This window comes from Callorhinchus milii, unplaced genomic scaffold (assembly GCF_018977255.1).
Source record: "Callorhinchus milii isolate IMCB2004 unplaced genomic scaffold, IMCB_Cmil_1.0 Scaffold15, whole genome shotgun sequence".
Lineage (NCBI taxonomy): Eukaryota > Metazoa > Chordata > Chondrichthyes > Chimaeriformes > Callorhinchidae > Callorhinchus > Callorhinchus milii.
In genome coordinates, this window is record NW_024704756.1 from 3,634,149 (window position 1) to 3,650,591 (window position 16,443).

Here is a 16,443-nt window from a genome sequence, read left to right on the forward strand (position 1 = left end):
TGGTGATTGGTGCAGTAGGTGTTTCTCATATTGTGCCAGGGAGTTTAATTCTACATTGAATTATGCACTGACCTGGGAGCTCTTTATACTGTCACTGAGTCCCAGAATTAATTTCCCTCACCTGTACCACAAAAAAATAGTGCTGCATTCTCTGGAATAAATACTAAATGAAATAGAATGAGCTATTTTTCACATTTCTGTATTAACAACCTTAAACATTGTCCTTTTGTTTCTTGTGTGTAAAAGTCTCAATTTGGTTCTGAAATCAAAAAAAAAATATTAAATATTGGAAATTAAATATTGGAATTTATTTCCTAGAAGGCATGCGATTAAATAAGTATATTTATTCAGTTTTGTGCAAATATTGTATGCAGCAAAGATGTTTAATACCATTTTGTCAAGTATTGCCTTAGTTTCAGCTAAATACTGGATCATTAATGTGATCACATGGTTGACAAAGTCCTCTTCGAACTGAAGATTACTGGGTTTGTACAGTATGTTGGACTATAATCGTACTATTTATGACATGGCAATTGAGTTTAAAATTAATCTAAATAAATAATGAAACCATTATGCAAATGTTATTTTTAGAAAAGGACGTAATGACAATACAGAAAGTTTCTAAGACAGAAAGTTTATATTTTTGCTCCTTTTCGGTTCTTTTTTGTGGAACCGTTTCCGCATAAGATTAAAAAACTTTTGCTGCTGAAATGTAAATGTCACCTCTTCACGGAGCGATTATAGCGACAGCTGGTAAACTGCCTGGCTAAATCCCTCTGCTCTTTCTCTCTCTCCATCCCTATCTTTAAAATTATTATTTTTATTACTCTGAAATCCAATCTGTCGAATCACCTTAAAACTCCCCCTCCCCTTTGTGTTTCCATCTTATAATAATAACCCTTGCATTCGATATAGCGCCTTATCACGTCTTCGAGACGTCTCAAAGCGCTTCACGGAATATGCTGCAAAATAAATTGACTGTACATTTTGTGGGCGAAACGCGGCAGCCAATGGCTCACAGCGGCGTCCCACAAACAGTCGTGGATTGAGTGACCAAATTATTATTATTTATTTTTGAAGGAATTATTGCTCAGCTTCCCCACACTATCCCTTATGTGTGAAGTACTTCGCAAGTACGTTCGCCCACAAATATACAGTCAAATTCACTTTACAGTGTATTCTGTGAAGCGCTTTGGGACGTCCTCCCGACGTGAAAAGCGCTATATGAAATTCAAGGATTATTATTATTATTATTACTTTGAGAGGTTCTCCCACTTGAAAAATTGCATATAAATGCAAATTGTTGTTGCTGTAGGTGAGCACACGTGACAACAGGCTTAAAGCATTGGGCGTTGGGGGCTGTGACAGTCTCCTCTGGGAGTTGTAGTCACCTCGCCGTCGGGTGACGACACGGCAGCCGCACGGGCGAACTGCAACTCCCGGCATGCTTTGCGGCGCTCTCCTCCCCAACCGAACTTCAGCGGCGAGAGAGAAAAAAAATAGCTCCCGCCTCCTGGGCGTCAGAACCAATCAGAAGCGGCCGTGGCGGACGGACGCGATTGCGATTGGTGACGGCCGAACGTCAATCGGAGCGGCGGGCGAGGTGAGGTTAGGTTACGCGTCGAGCGGCCATGTTGACGCACAGTGGCGCCAGAGCGAGAGACGGCGAGGGACGTTCGCCCGAGCGATAATAATAATAATATTCATAATAATAGGGAGGAATGGCTTCAAGAGCGGCGAGAGGACGAGTCGCCGGTGCCGCCTGAGCGGGTTGAGGTGGAGGAGAAGCTCGAGAGCTGCCGGTTGTTTGATTTGTACCGAGCACAAGGCGGACGGGGCCGTTATTTTGAATGCGTTGTGGGTTCGCCCGGTCGCCATGAGCCGGCCCTCGTCAGCCGGCGGCGGCGGCGGTGGCGGAGGAGGCGGGGGCGGCGGCGGCGGAGGAGGCGGCGGCGGCGGCGGCAAAGCGGGCAAACACACCACCACGGCGGCCGCGGTGGCGGCGGCGGCGGCGGCCGCGGCGGCGGGAGGCAACCCCGGGGCGGCCGCGGCGGCGGCGGCGGCCGCGGCGGCGGCGGGAGGAGCCACCCCGCCTCAGCCCGAACTGACTTCCCTCTTCGAGTGCCCCGTCTGCTTCGACTATGTGCTGCCGCCCATCCTGCAGTGCCAGGCCGGGCACCTGGTCTGCAACCAGTGCCGCCAGAAACTGTCCTGCTGCCCGACCTGCCGGGGCCCGCTCACCCCGAGCATCAGGAACCTGGCCATGGAGAAGGTGGCTTCCACCATCCCCTTCCCCTGCAAGGTGAGTCCAGAGAGCAGCCCCCCCCCCCCACACACACACACAGGCCAGCAGCAGAGAGAGAGGAGAGGAGAGAGAGAGCTGACAAAATGACTTGGAAAATGTTCATTGCCACTCACACCATTCCTAAATACGCGAGTTGTGCTTGTGCGGGACTTGGGTTGTATTGCAGGGTTTCTCCTCTTCCCTCCCCCCACCCACCACTCCACCTCCTGCTGCTTTCGAACTTGTTTTAAGGGAGAGAGTGGTAAAGAAAGAGAGCACCCTGAGTGGGTGGGGTGGTGGTGCTGGTTGGTTGGTGGAGGTGAGGTCGAGTTGCATTGGTGAGACGCCGAAAGGAAGTGGGTCCTGTTTACTCGCAGTCGCATGCAGTTCACAAAGTGCAATCCTCTTCGCCTCCCGGAGTGCATCGGAAGTTGGACATGTTTATATTTTTTAAAAAACACACACACACACACACACACGCGCGCGCGCAAAAAAAATTCAACCCGACTATGCAGCCCAACTTTGGCCTAATCGAGCTTTTCAGTCAGTCCGACAAACAGTCGGATCTGTGGTCAATTTGAGGATTTGGGGGAATAACTGTGGTTGGGAGTTAGTTGGGTCTTCTTTCCTGATGCTTCTGTACCCTACACAGAAACAGCGTGGTCCAGTATTGATGGCGGGTAAATAATATAACGGATGGAACTGGAAACAGTTGGGTGGGTGGGGGGGGTTCTCTCCGAAATGAATTGTGCACCTGCAGTACTTTGGAATCGGTCATATTTTTGGTGATTTCTGTATTTAGGCGCTGCGAGGCGCTTCCCTGCGTGAAGGGCAGTCGTCGTCGTCGCAGTCATAAATGCAAGTCGTGGTTGGGGGTTTATACATCAAACTGAGAATCTTGAGGTTTTAATGGCAGACAATCAAACGTTTTCTGTTTTTGTTATCTAATTTTTGTTGCTGGTATTTTGTCCTCTTCCTTGAAGGTGGAAGAGGTGTCGAGGACATTGTTTTGAGTTCAAGTGACTTCAGTTCTGAATTGTTGTGATACTTACAGATTGTACTTTGCTGAATTTCTGAGCAGCAGCAAATGTGGTATTTTCTGCACTAACGTGTTCAGGTTAGCAATGAATTTTTACTATTGTGTATGTTGCCAACAATATTTCAGCCCAAGTTATTGGAAGCATTAATGCTTTTATTTTGGTGGAAGTTACCAATGACATTCTCTGGGGTTCTCTCTACCTACTCGTTCATGATCTCTGACGTCTTCAACACTGTCGATCATGCTTTCCTTCTCCACTATCTCGCCTCTCAGCTCCACCTTCATGGCTCTTCTGGTTACCTATCCCGATGTTCTTCTCCTGCTTCTCCCACACTGTCACATGCGGCATTCCTCAGTGCAGTAACCTTGGTCTCCTTTTAACTATCTACGTGCTACCGGTCAGAGTTGTCAGCTGCAGACATGGGGTAACTCGCATGTATGCGGATGACATCCAACTCTTATCTCTCTGCCTCCACCTTCGATTCCAGGACCACTGCTGTCCTGACCAATTTTCTGTCGGACACCAAATCTCAGATGAGCTCTGATTTAGTCATCTTGGAGGATCTTCTGCTTGGCTTCCATTAGTGTCTTCTCATCGCAAACTCTGACAGCATCAAACTATTCGGATGCGCATTCCACCTCGGGGAGCCTCTGTGGAACCTTGGTGTCTTCTTCAACTTTCAACTGTCCTGCTCTGACCCTCTCAGCTTTCCCCCTCCTCTGTAACATTGTCTGTCTCCATCATTACTTCTCCACTTGGGCCGCTGAGCCTGTCCAGCGCCATGGGACATACTCTCAATATGAAAGGCACTATATTAAATATAAATTGATATTATATTTTAACATTCTTCAATTATCTTGGAGATTGACTTTCTTGATTCATTTTCTGCCTGCAGTTCCCAGGAAGTTTTAGAGACTATTCCACCTTGCAAGGTGCTATGCCATATTTGTATACAGAGACCTATGCGGTGATGTGATCAGTGATGTTTACCGGTCACCATTGTACCAACACTATATTTATCCTCAGTGTAAATATCTTCTGCTGGAAAGTGTCCGGTCTTAAATTCTGTCTAACCTAGGTGGTTTGCACCTATCTTAATAATTTATTATTTTATAAAATACAGCATAGGTTTTATAATACATTATTCGAGATTTATAAAAAGCATTCTACTGAGTGCAATGTTGTAACAAAACTGCGCTTTTTTATTAATCTGAGGTAAAGTGATGATGCGTTAAATAATTTTTAAGGATTTGATTTTTCAGAAAGGATAAATCTGCAGTAAAGGATTTACTGCACCTTGATTCCATATTGGTTTTTCAACAAAAATTCAGGAACTTATTGCAGTTTTTAGTGAACAGGGATAGTGTAACCTTTGTCCTCAAGTACAGTGGTGCCTGATGTTCCTTTTTGTTGAATATTTATTTTTAATAAAAATTTGGGGGGTGTTGAACAATCAGGGATGTTGCTTCCACAACTAGTGTTGCCACCTCAACCAGTTAATTTACCACGAACCGGAGTTCAAACTGTAGCCTGTTGGTATTTATGGCCAAGTGCTGTCCTAGTTGGTGCTTTTTCATCTTTGGAAAATCGGAGAAGCTATAGTAATGTTCTGTCATCTTGTTGGAAATCTGAAACTGCATCGTAGCATACATAGCCTATTGCCCAATAGTCACTTGATTAAATTGTGCATACAGTATTTGCTTTGGGTATGAGCCAGGCTTTGAATGTCTTTCTAATGCAAGTGCAGAACACTAAAAGTAGCAATGGTTATGCAAGCTGTAACCTATTTCATCTCAATTCTGTTTAACATGTACTGATTGAGTATTCGTTCAAGGTCATCACACTACTTGTAGTTGTAGTGACTACTCCTAAAGGGAAGAACCTCTTTACTATGCTGGGTAGAGAAAGTCTCCATTTTATTTTCATGGTGGTTTCAAGCAACACATAAATGAATGCTGACTGCTGAGCTCAAATGTTACCGATTTTAAATGAGTGCAATAGGTTACAAATTCTAATTAGTGGAAAGAATTTACTGAAGAATAAGAACCTTACTTGAGTACTGTTGCATTGACTGAGTTCTATTTATTCAGTCAAAATATTAATGGCTCTTCAAAAGTTGGACAGTATTTTACTGCTGTTATAGTAACTGAAAATAAATGGATGAATAACTGCAGACACATGTTTGGAAGCTAGGAAGTCTTTAGAGTGTGAATCTCCACCTACCCATTACTAAGTTATTGATTTTTTTTGTCAACTTGAGTGGGCAGCTCAGTGTTTTATCTAAAATTAAGATCATTGGCATTGCTTCTTGTTTGTAAATGTTTACTGAAATTGAGTACCATCTTAAACTCAATTTTCCCACTGGATCCAGGCTACAATATCAACAAGCAGTTGTACTGTACATTCATTCAGTTTTCTCTTGGCGCAGGCACTGCAGTTTAGACAAGCCTGAAGCCTTCAAAAGTTGGATCTCATTCACAATATAGGCACCGTTATGAATAGAGATGTAGATGGGGGGCTACCAGTGGAACTGTACCTCTTAATAGTGAAAATTGGGGAAAAGTTCAATTATTTGTACACATGTCTATAAATGTATCTAGAGAGAGAGATTCCCTTTAATTGGGTACTGGTATTTCTGGCCTCGCACAGATTGAAAACATAGGTTAATAACTCCAACCACCAGGGATTTTTAAGTTCTTATTGCTTATTTTATGGTTTTGTTGGAACTGTTTTGTGCTGAATGTCTCATTATGCTCTTGCAAACTGCTTTTTGAGGGAAAATAGTTTTAATGTTTGGCACCAATACGTAGATGTAAAATAATAACAAGTTACTGGGAACATGCAGCACGCAAGAGGGAGAGGTTGGAGGCAAGGCTGAGAGAAGATGTGAGCTGTGTTTAATGTCTGAAGTGGTTAAAATCAAAAACAGAAGTCGCTTGGAATACTCAGCAGAAAAGTGAGTGTTCCCAGCGGCTTCTGCTTTTTTTTCAGATTTCCAGCATATGTGGTGTTTTGCGTGTTGGTTAAAATCAATGTTGAGGCCAGAGGTCTGTAAGGTACCTAGGAGGTAGATAAAGTGCTGTTGTTCGAGCTCATGTTCGAATAGCATAGGAGCCCATGGACAGAGAAGTCAGAGTGGGAATGGGATTGGAAGTGGTGAGGGATTGGAAGCTCAGGGTTGCACTTGTGGAAGGAACAGAGGGCGTTTGTCAAAGCGATCACCCAATCTGCGTTTGGCTTCCCTGATGTAGAGGAGACTACAGCGTGAGCAGTCGATAAAATATACTACATTGGTGGAAGTTCATGTAAATCACTGTCTTACTCGGAAGCAGTGTTTGGGGCCCTGGGCAGTGGTATCGGAGGAGGTGAATGGGCAGGTGTGGAATCTCCTGCACTGGCATGGGAAGGTGCCGGAGGAGGGAGAGCAGGTGCTGGTGGTGATGGAGGAGTGGACCAGAGAGTCACTGAGAGAGCAGTGCGTTTGGAATGCTGAGAGGGAAGGGGATGGAAAAATGTGTTTAGTGGTGGGATCACGCTATAGTAGCGGAAATGGCGGTGGGTTATCTGTTGAACGTGGAGGCTGATGGGATGGCAGATGAGGACTAGGGTAACCCTATCACAGTTCTGGGACTTTTACTTAGATGTAAAAGTTTGATCATGTTGAGGTATGCAGCAGTTTCTATTGTCCATTACAGATTGTAACTTCTGTAGTATACAATATTGCATTTCCAGAGGTTGTCAAACTAAGAAAAATATAATAATCCTTGCGTTTGATATAGCGCTTTTAACGTCGGGAGGACGTCCCAAAGCGCTTCACAGAACACACTGTAAAGTGAATTGACTGTATATTTGTGGGCGAACGCGGCAGCCAATTGCGCACAACAATGTCCCACAAACAGTCATGGATTGAAAATGACCAATTTATTATTGTTTTTTTTGGAGGGATTATTATTAGGCTCTGTGTGGAGTAAGGAAACTTGCCCAGGGTTTCGCCCTCTGCCTGGAATTGAACCCAGGTGTCTCGCTTGCAAAGCGAGTCTCTAACCACTGAGCTACAGGACTCCACAAGAAACATAAAGCAAGTGTAATAATGGCAGAAAATTTCCTGTTCTTTCCTGTTTTTTGAATATAAAGTTTACAGTATATTCTATGAAGACTTCTTCCCGATGCAAAAGATGCTATGTCAAATACAATATTTATTTATTAATCTGACACAGGTTAGATTAATTTTTGCATCTAGAATTTCTGAATTGGGAGCATTTGCCAATTTTTTAAGCTTTTGCCCTATGTATATTAAATACTTGCGTTTTTTAAAATTGAAATGGCATCTCTGTAAATACAATAGTTCTGTGGATAGGGGTTCCATAAGATTTACTGAAACATTGTAGTCATTGTCTCTGAGCTCCGTTGTATGATGCCCGTTTGTGTAATGCAGACAAATGCTTGGTGTGGTTTGATTGTCAAACACTTCTGTGCTCAATGAATGTGATATTTGTTTAGGTTTCAGAATGTTCAGGTTCATTCTGAAGTGGTTGGCAATTGTTCGGGTTGCCTCGCTGGCATAATCTTCCCGATTCTTAGAATTAAACCAATATGATATTATTATTATAGTAATAATCCTTGCGTTTGATATAGTGCCTTATCATGTCTTTGAAACGTCTCAAAGTGCTTTACTGAACATATTTTAAATCGAATTGACTATATTTTGTGGGCAAAACACGGCAGCCAATTGCACACAGCAGTGTCCCACAAACAGTCATGGATTGAGTGACCAATTTATTATTTTTTTTAAGCTGTTATTACCCCGGGAACGCGATCTGCCAACAACCGACTAACAACTGGGTTCCTATTTATTGTTAGGTAAACTGAGGCGTGTGGAAAGGTAACTTACCTAGCGTTTTGCCCTGCAGGGAATCGAACCCAGGTCTCTCGCTTGCGAGGCAGGTGCTCTTAATCTCTGAGCTACAGGCTTGAGTTTACTTGCTCTCTTCCATCGGTCACAGAGTTTGTTGGCAGCTTCTTACTGGTGTGTCACCAGATGTGATCGTGTCAATCATTGTTTTTCTGGCTTTTTAAGAATGCTGCCACATGCAAGTCGACCAAGTATCTGTAGGCAGGGTACGCACAAGGTCATAACGCATTCACATACATTTTATCCACATGGGCCACGACTCGTATTGGGTGACAGATGTATTTGGCAGTTGATTGGAAATGTGAAAGGAAAACAAAAATTGCATCATATGACACAGAAGGCTGGCAGGCATACAAAAGATAAATGAACTTTTCAGCTGAGATCTTTGTTTGCTGAACTGTGTGTGAATTTCCAACATGTTCTGCCTTTATCTAGACAAGAATTTTGATTCTTTTTTAAAATGATCCTTGCATTTAATAATACAACAGCTTATGATGTCTAAAAAGTGCTTCGCAGAATTTTACTATGAAGTGCCCGTTGTGTGGATAACTGTATTTGTGGTGTAGGCAAATGTGGTGCTCAGCAAAGTCCTACACTTGGCCATGAAGTGAATGAGCAAGTTTACCTGGATCTTTATTGACCAGTAGAAAGGGAGATTTTCCCTTCTCTTTTCAAATAATTTCATTGGATCTTTAATGTTTTCCTGAAGAGGAAGATGGGACCTTGATTTAGCATCTCATAAAGGAAAGCACCTCTGACAATGCAGTGCACCCCTAGCACTTCGTTGGAGTGTCAGCTGGATGAGCTCAAATTCCCACAATTTTCTGACTTGGAGGTGATAGTGCTGCCAACTGAGCTCGGCAGACATGTAATGAGCATATCTCTTTCTGTTCAGGAACACTTTAATGGGACTCAGTAGTAAGAAACTAAAGAAAAAAAAACTAATGAATGTGGAGATTTTGTTGTGTTCAATCTATTTATAGTGGAGGATTGGGTGATCGCTTTCACAAACAACTCTGTTCATTCCACAAGTGCAAACTATTAAAGTGTCAACACCTTTACAGGGTGTTTTAGATGGTGATATGCTGAGAATCTGGAACTTTCAGGGCTGGAATATTGACTTGCTGGTTGGTTCACTTTTGTACAAGTTATACTATGATTTTGAAAAAGGGTAACCTTTTACTTGCATATGTTCATATGAAGATAATACTTTTTTGACCTATATTCTCTTTGAATAAGAATTGAGGATCTGTGGTTTTGTTATTGCTGTATGAAAGTGTTGTAAATACAGTACAAGAGGAGAGTTTCTGTAAGGTGGATGGCTTGTATGTTAGGGAAAAGAAAAATTCAGTTCCTGTCCTTGATCTCCATTCAGTAATGCCTCTGCGAGTGTGTTGAGATCATTTGCATAGACATTGGGTGAGCACCAAATTATGCATTCCTGCCATAAACAAATCTGCAGATCACTGAATAGGAGCAAACTCAAGCATTACACCTTTCGCTCACAAATATACGGTCAATTCACTTTACAGCATATTCTGTGAAGCGCTTTGAGATGTCTAGAAGACGTAAAAAGCGCTCTATCAAAGCGCAAAGATTATTATTATTAAGTGTCAAAATAAATGGGAATCGCCAGAGCAAAGTCAATATACTTAGTAACGGATCATCAACCATGTCGACTGGTTTAGTAGACTAGAGAATGCATTCCCAAGCAGCACTTGTTCCCTGCATTATTGAAGATGTGCAGCACGCTTCTTTTGCACATCTCGTGTGAATATGAATTGTTCCCGATTAATGTTTTGTAAATTCATTTTGGGTTTCCATCAGTGGATCATTGCTTTATACTGTGTCCAATGTCAATGATCTTATTTTATATAACTGTAATCGTTTTGCTGTCAGAGAACGAGTGTCTTGCTTTTTCGTGTAGCTCAGTGGTAGGAGTCCTGTAGCTCAGTGGTTAGAGCACTCGCTTTGCAAGTGAGAGACCTGAGTTCAATTCCAGGCAGAGGGCGAAACCTTGGGCAAGTTTCCTTACTCCACACAGAGCCTAATAATAATCCCTCCAAAAAAACAAAACAATAATAAATTGGTCATTTTCAATCCATGACTGTTGTGGGACATTGCTGTGCGCAATTGGCTGCCCCGTTCGCCCACAAATATACAGTCAATTCACTTTACAGTATATTCTGTGAAGCACTTTAGGATGTCTGGAAGACGTGAAAAGCACTATATCAAATGCAAGGATTATTATTATTATTTTTCCATATTGTTGCATATTTTGATGTAGGGGTTCTGTCCTCCCAGATAATGTTATTGTTCTTTGCTTCTGAAAAAAATATCTTTTACTTCACATCTCACTAACATGTCTAGGTATGAATCTGTTGTTCATTACATAGAGTTATGGTGGTTTTATCATCCTTGTTTAAGTTCCACAATTTGTGGCATACATGAGGGAAAGTGACCTGAATCTGTTTCATGGAATCTTTAGTATACTTTTGAAATAAATTTTGAAAGCTTTCGCTGTTCTACCATCTAACTATTTTACCCATGCAGTTCTACTGTCTAATCGCATGCATATCTGCTTAATGCTGAATGCCACTATATGTTAACATTTCAATTCAGTATTTTGCTATATCAAGGTGTATTTTCTATGTATATTCTACAGTATTTTGAATAATTCCAAACTCTCACCTTGGGGCTATACAAACTCACGAAACAGCTCATGAAATTTTAATCTATACAGAAAATAGTTTCAAGCTTGTGCTGGTTTATTTACATTGCATTCGCTGTTTCAAAGCACTACTTGAAAGTCTGATTTTCCCCTCCCCCCACTCCCACCCCCGAAGAATGAAAATCTGAAGAATGAAATGCTTTTACATATTTAGAGTGATTATTGTTGGACTCAATTGACTAGATATTTCCAGTTTGTTTGCACATAGTTCAACAATAGTAAGCATGTAAGTCTTGACCACCCTTTTTGTTGAAAGGTTGGCTTTAAATAATTTGGTTTAATAGGTGGAAAGTGACCTAGTATAATTTTCTAGATAATCCTATGCATTGATTTCATTGCCCCCGCCCCACCCACTGCTGCATTGCACCTTTACCATCCAATACAAAATAACATTCGTATAGCGCCATTTACGTTGGGAGAAGGTCCCAAGCGATCTTATCAGGGATTTTTTTTATACTCTTTGGTTTTATGAGTTTGATTAATATTCCCAACGTGCTTCACTATTCGAGAGACGACACTGAAGAATTTGCTTCAAGTGCAGATTCATCTCTTCTTCCATCACCTCCCAGAAAATCATTGAACCATTAATCCTGTGTATTTTACAGGAAATATTTTCAGTGGAATATGAGCAAATTGTTGGCACGTGCAAGCTTTTAAAAACTTTCTCTTCCTCTTGCTGTCCCACCTCATTGGCAGATTAAATTGGGCAGTTGCTGCAAATTGCATTGTCACATGTTTTGTTAACAAGTTAAGATACTGCTGGCAAAGTCCATTTTTATAGATAATCATATCATGTGTCATTATGCAATAGATCTCTGATATTACAATCTTAACATTTTTTCATTTATCTTTCAATGCTCTGAATTTTATACTCAAGCGCAATTGGAATTTTAATATGCATTTAATGTGCACCATTAAGCAAAACTGGATTTCAGGAAAAATAAACACATGGTGCCTTTCCTAATCATACATTTATAGCATAAGTATGTTTCTTTGATTGTTTTGAATTCAAATGACATTTGGAAATGTTGGTGTAAGTTACTTGTACAATCCTGCAGTTCCTATACAGTTTTTATACAAATGCAACTTTTGAAGTTGCATTTGTATAAAAGTTTTCTTGAGGTTTTAAAACTGCTTCCAAAGCAATATCATAAATATTCAACAGGAGTTTATGGATGTGAGTCTCTTTATATTAACATCTGGGGTTTTATATCATTTTTAACATAGCTGTTTAATTGTAATCAAAACATAAAATACTGCAGATGCTGGAAATCTGAAAACAAAAACAGAAGCCGTTGGGAACACTCAGCAGGTCAGGCAGCATTTATTTTCCAAATGTTCCCAGTGACTTCTATTTTTATTTAATTGTAATGTTGGTTTACTTTTATACGCCATCATAGGCTTAAATGGAAGTTGTATTGAAACTTGTAACAGAAGCATTAAAATGTTTTAAAAAATAAATGAAGCTTTGCTGCTGATAAAGGTTAGGGCTTTAACTGCAACTCCCGGTCAGAAATTCCCGGTAGGATGAATGTCTCCAAGTGCTTAATAAATATGATGGGAGCACTATAACTGGGAGAATTAAGGATGTTGATGAAAAAGCACAGATATTGTAGGACGGATGTGAATGCAGGGAGAGATGAAAGAAAGTGAAGAAATTTTAAAATAGCATTCCAAAAGGCCAGGAAATAATGCATGAAAGATTGCCCACCTTTAGTGGATCGAAGACAGTGAGGAGTGGGCATACCAGAGTCTGAGAGAAATACTTATGAGCGGAAGAATAATTTTGGGTGGGATTGGTTGGGGGAGGCCACAAAAGAATTTGTAGGTCAGGACAAGGATGTTAAAGTTGATCTGCTGGGTACTGGAAGCTAGTGGAAGTTGGGAAAACTGGGTGTATGGAGCCTGATGTTGGAAAGAATATTTGCTGCATTTATTCATAAGCTGCAGGTGCCAGGAAGAACTTACTATATAAATCCAAGTTGCTGTTGTTACTATCTTCAGAAAACGGGGCAGAAAAATTGCAAACTGTTTCATTTTCAAGAGTAATGTGACGCCACATGCACCTGTTGCCCCCTCCAGTACTTCGACCAATTTGTCATTCTTCATGTAGAAAGCTAAACTGTTGAGTGTTGTCAGGTGGGGAAGTGCTTGGGTACAGACCTTAATCATGTTTTCACTCAATATCTCACAACTGGACTTTCCAGTTGGGTTGGAGGATCCTTAGCTGATTTTAGTTAGGTGTGGGGATCGAGCTAGGATCATGGTCTGTATGACTTAGTTTCACAGTAGGCAATGGAAGTGAACCATCAAGTAAGCAGTGGAACTGAACCATCTGGGAAGTATTTTGTTCAGGGGAATTCTACTATAACACTTCCTGTTATAGAGCTGCCTTCCTCAGAGCGCTGGTGTCTTATGGACCTGTGCTGCCTGGAAGAATGGTGCACTGGGTTCAAGTGCTGACTAGCTGACTTCTCGCACTATAAAATGGCCCATTTCTGAATGGTCATATTACTATTGACGTCGCCTTTTGTGTACTAGCACTAGCAGTGTCACTGATACATTTTGCTGCACAGGATGCATCACTTCCTGCATGCTCTGTGCCGGATGGGCCACTGGACAAGGGCCACTGACATTGCTTCAGGATTCAGTGATATTTCTTGCACATGCGCAGGTTGCAGAATTTAATGGCAGAAATCTGATGATCTGGAAATCAGACATTTGTTTTCATTTCGGTACGAACATGACCTCTGAAATTTTGGACCCAGAGGATCCCATTATAACGAGGTTTCCCCGTAGTTACCTTTGAAAATTGTAACCCAGGGATTGAAAGGTTGAAGCCTATTTTCAAAGACTTGGTGTTCTTACCAACATCCATTGAAATTTTCTCTCTTAGTTGTTATAACCTTAATTGAAATTCAGTTGAATTTTAATATTGTTGAATCAGCACTAGTTGAAGGAATTCCATACTTGAATTACAATTGTGACTGATTTAGATGTCCAATATAAATGCAGATGTGAAACACTGACTTCAGAGAACAATGCATTACTAAGTGGCAATCAGGACTAAATTGCTCTTTATTTTGCAGAGTTGTGTTCAGTTAATGTTGCTGAAATCATTTGCACTAAATAAACTGTGTCACAAGCTATATCCCTTCCACCTTCCTTTCTCAAAAGATTCATCATGCATTGTGGTCTTAGCTGGGAGCAGGCAGATTTCATGCTCTATAAATACTTAGATACATGCATGGCCTTGAGTAATTTTACTTCATCTTTTGGGGAATTGTCTCTCACCCCACCCATTTATCATACACCTCACTTTGGGTCCTTGCTTCTGGATCTGAGCTGCAGTCAGATCCTCATTTCTACAAATCCCGTTGCCTTAAGCAGCAGTTTTCGAGCTGCAGCTGTGTTTGAAATTTACTTGCCAGGACTCCCAAAAGAAATTTAACAAAACACCTTGGTGAAACAAAACCTTTATGAAAATTCAAGCACAGGCAATGTAAAAAGTTCTGAACCCCACTTAAAATACATGAAGAGCATGAGTTTTATTTACCTGCCCAAAAGTCGTGTTTACAATATATTCCTGTTTAGGCGAGTGCTTGGTTCAGTTTTAACAGAAGATCTGTATGTCAGCCTGCCACAGTGGTAGCACGCTCGCCTCTTGAGTCAGAAGGTTGTGGGTTCAAGCCCCATGTAGGGATTTGCAATCACACAGTCCAATGCAGTGCTGGGGGGGTGGGTGTTGCATTGTCCATGGTGCTACCCTTCAGATGAGATGTCAAACCGAGATCCGGTCTGCCTGTTCAGGTGGACGTTAACAATCCCATAGCACTATTCGAAAAGAGAAAGGAGTTTCTCTCTCCCAATGTCTGGCCAACAATCCCCCAAATAAAATACGTCACTCACTTCATGGCTGTTTGTGGGACATTGTCGTGTGAAGCTTGCTTTACAGAATATCCTGTGAAGCCTTGGCAATCAAACCCGGGTCCTCTCGCTTATGAGGGGAGTGCTCTAACCAATATTCTACAGGACTCCACTTTTGATAAGGTCCAAATGAATGCTCCAGGAACACAGATGCTTTTAAGAGCCAAATGCTATGTAGGAACATTGAAATGTCATGTTTCCCTATCTTGATACTTGTGTATGTGAGGGCTTAAACTGAGTCACATCTTTGTGTTCTTTTGATTTGAATTCAAAGGATCTGACAAGCCTCACTGCCTCGGTTGTCTATTTTTAAAATCTGCATCGTATGCCATAAATCTTTCCTGGTGACCAGCAGCTGCAAAAGTGTCATTATCTACTGAAATCACATGATTTCTACAAGTATGGCACCTGCTCCAAGAACAGTAGAAAGATGCAGCAAACAACCCAAGTCAATTACGGGTGGTGAATCCAGACAAGCATTGCATTTGTTGATCTTCCACACACAAGCTTCAAATTCTGATTCCTCTCAAGAAATGCGCCTTTTTTCATAGGTATTTTAAGTTTAGTTTTTCCCTTTCCAATGCTCATTCTCACGCTCAGAAAGAAACCTTAAGCATGTATGGGAAGAAGTGGAGCTGATTAAGCTGGATAATAATAATAATCCTTGCATTTGATATAGTGCCTTATCACGTTGTTGAGTGTCAAAGCACTTCATAGGATATAGTGTAAAGTGGATTGACTGTATTTTGTGAGCAAAATCTGGCAACCAATTGTGTACAGTAATGTCACGCAAACAGTCACAGTGTGACCAATTTTATTTTGGTGGGATTGTTGGCCAGGACACTGGGAGAAACTCCCAACTTTTTTCAAATTGTGCAATGGGATCTTTAGAGTCCTGTAGCTCAGTGGTTAGAGCACTCGCTTTGCAAGCGAGGGACCTGAGATCAATTCCAGGCAGGGCGAAACCTTGAGCAAGTTTCCTTACTCCACACGCCTAATAATAATCCCTCCAAAAACCAAAACCAATAATTAAATTGGTCATTTTCAATCTACGACTGTTTGTGGGACATTGCTGTGCGCAATTGGCTGCCACTTTCGCCCACAAATATACAGTCATGAAAAAGCAATCCCCACCCCCCCAATTCAGCACTGCATTGCGTTGTGTTTTCAACCTGTAAGAATATCAGTGTGGAGTTTGAGGTAACATTTAAGAATAAAGTAGACCATAGTTACACTAAATAAACAACATTTTGAGTTGAAATGTTCCATTATACTAGTTAATACGCTATTTATAAAGTTCACAATTTTTATAAATTCTTATCTATCAAATTCAAGGATTATTAATTAACCACAAGGGATCTTCATTCACTGTTAGATTCTAGTTCTATGTAGATTGTACTAAATGTCATACTGTAAACTCCAGATAACTTGCCACTCCAAGGGATAAGGACTCCGTGCCAAGTTATCTGGAGTGTCGAGTTAGGCATATGAATAAATACATAAATAAATATGGCTGGTATATTGACAGCAAGCATTAGTGACAAGTTAA

The 16,443-nt window shown here is 41.3% G+C and overlaps 1 protein-coding gene across 1 annotated transcript in view; it reads left to right on the forward strand.

Moving 5' to 3' along the window:
- The first annotated feature begins 1,876 nt into the window (after nucleotides 1-1,876).
- siah2l (seven in absentia homolog 2 (Drosophila)-like) overlaps nucleotides 1,877-16,443 on the forward strand; it is a 56,750-nt gene continuing 42,183 nt past the window's right edge. The window contains exon 1 of the mRNA XM_007891525.2: nucleotides 1,877-2,302. Coding sequence (XP_007889716.2) covers nucleotides 1,877-2,302 — 426 coding nt within the window. The remainder of the gene's footprint in view (nucleotides 2,303-16,443) is intronic.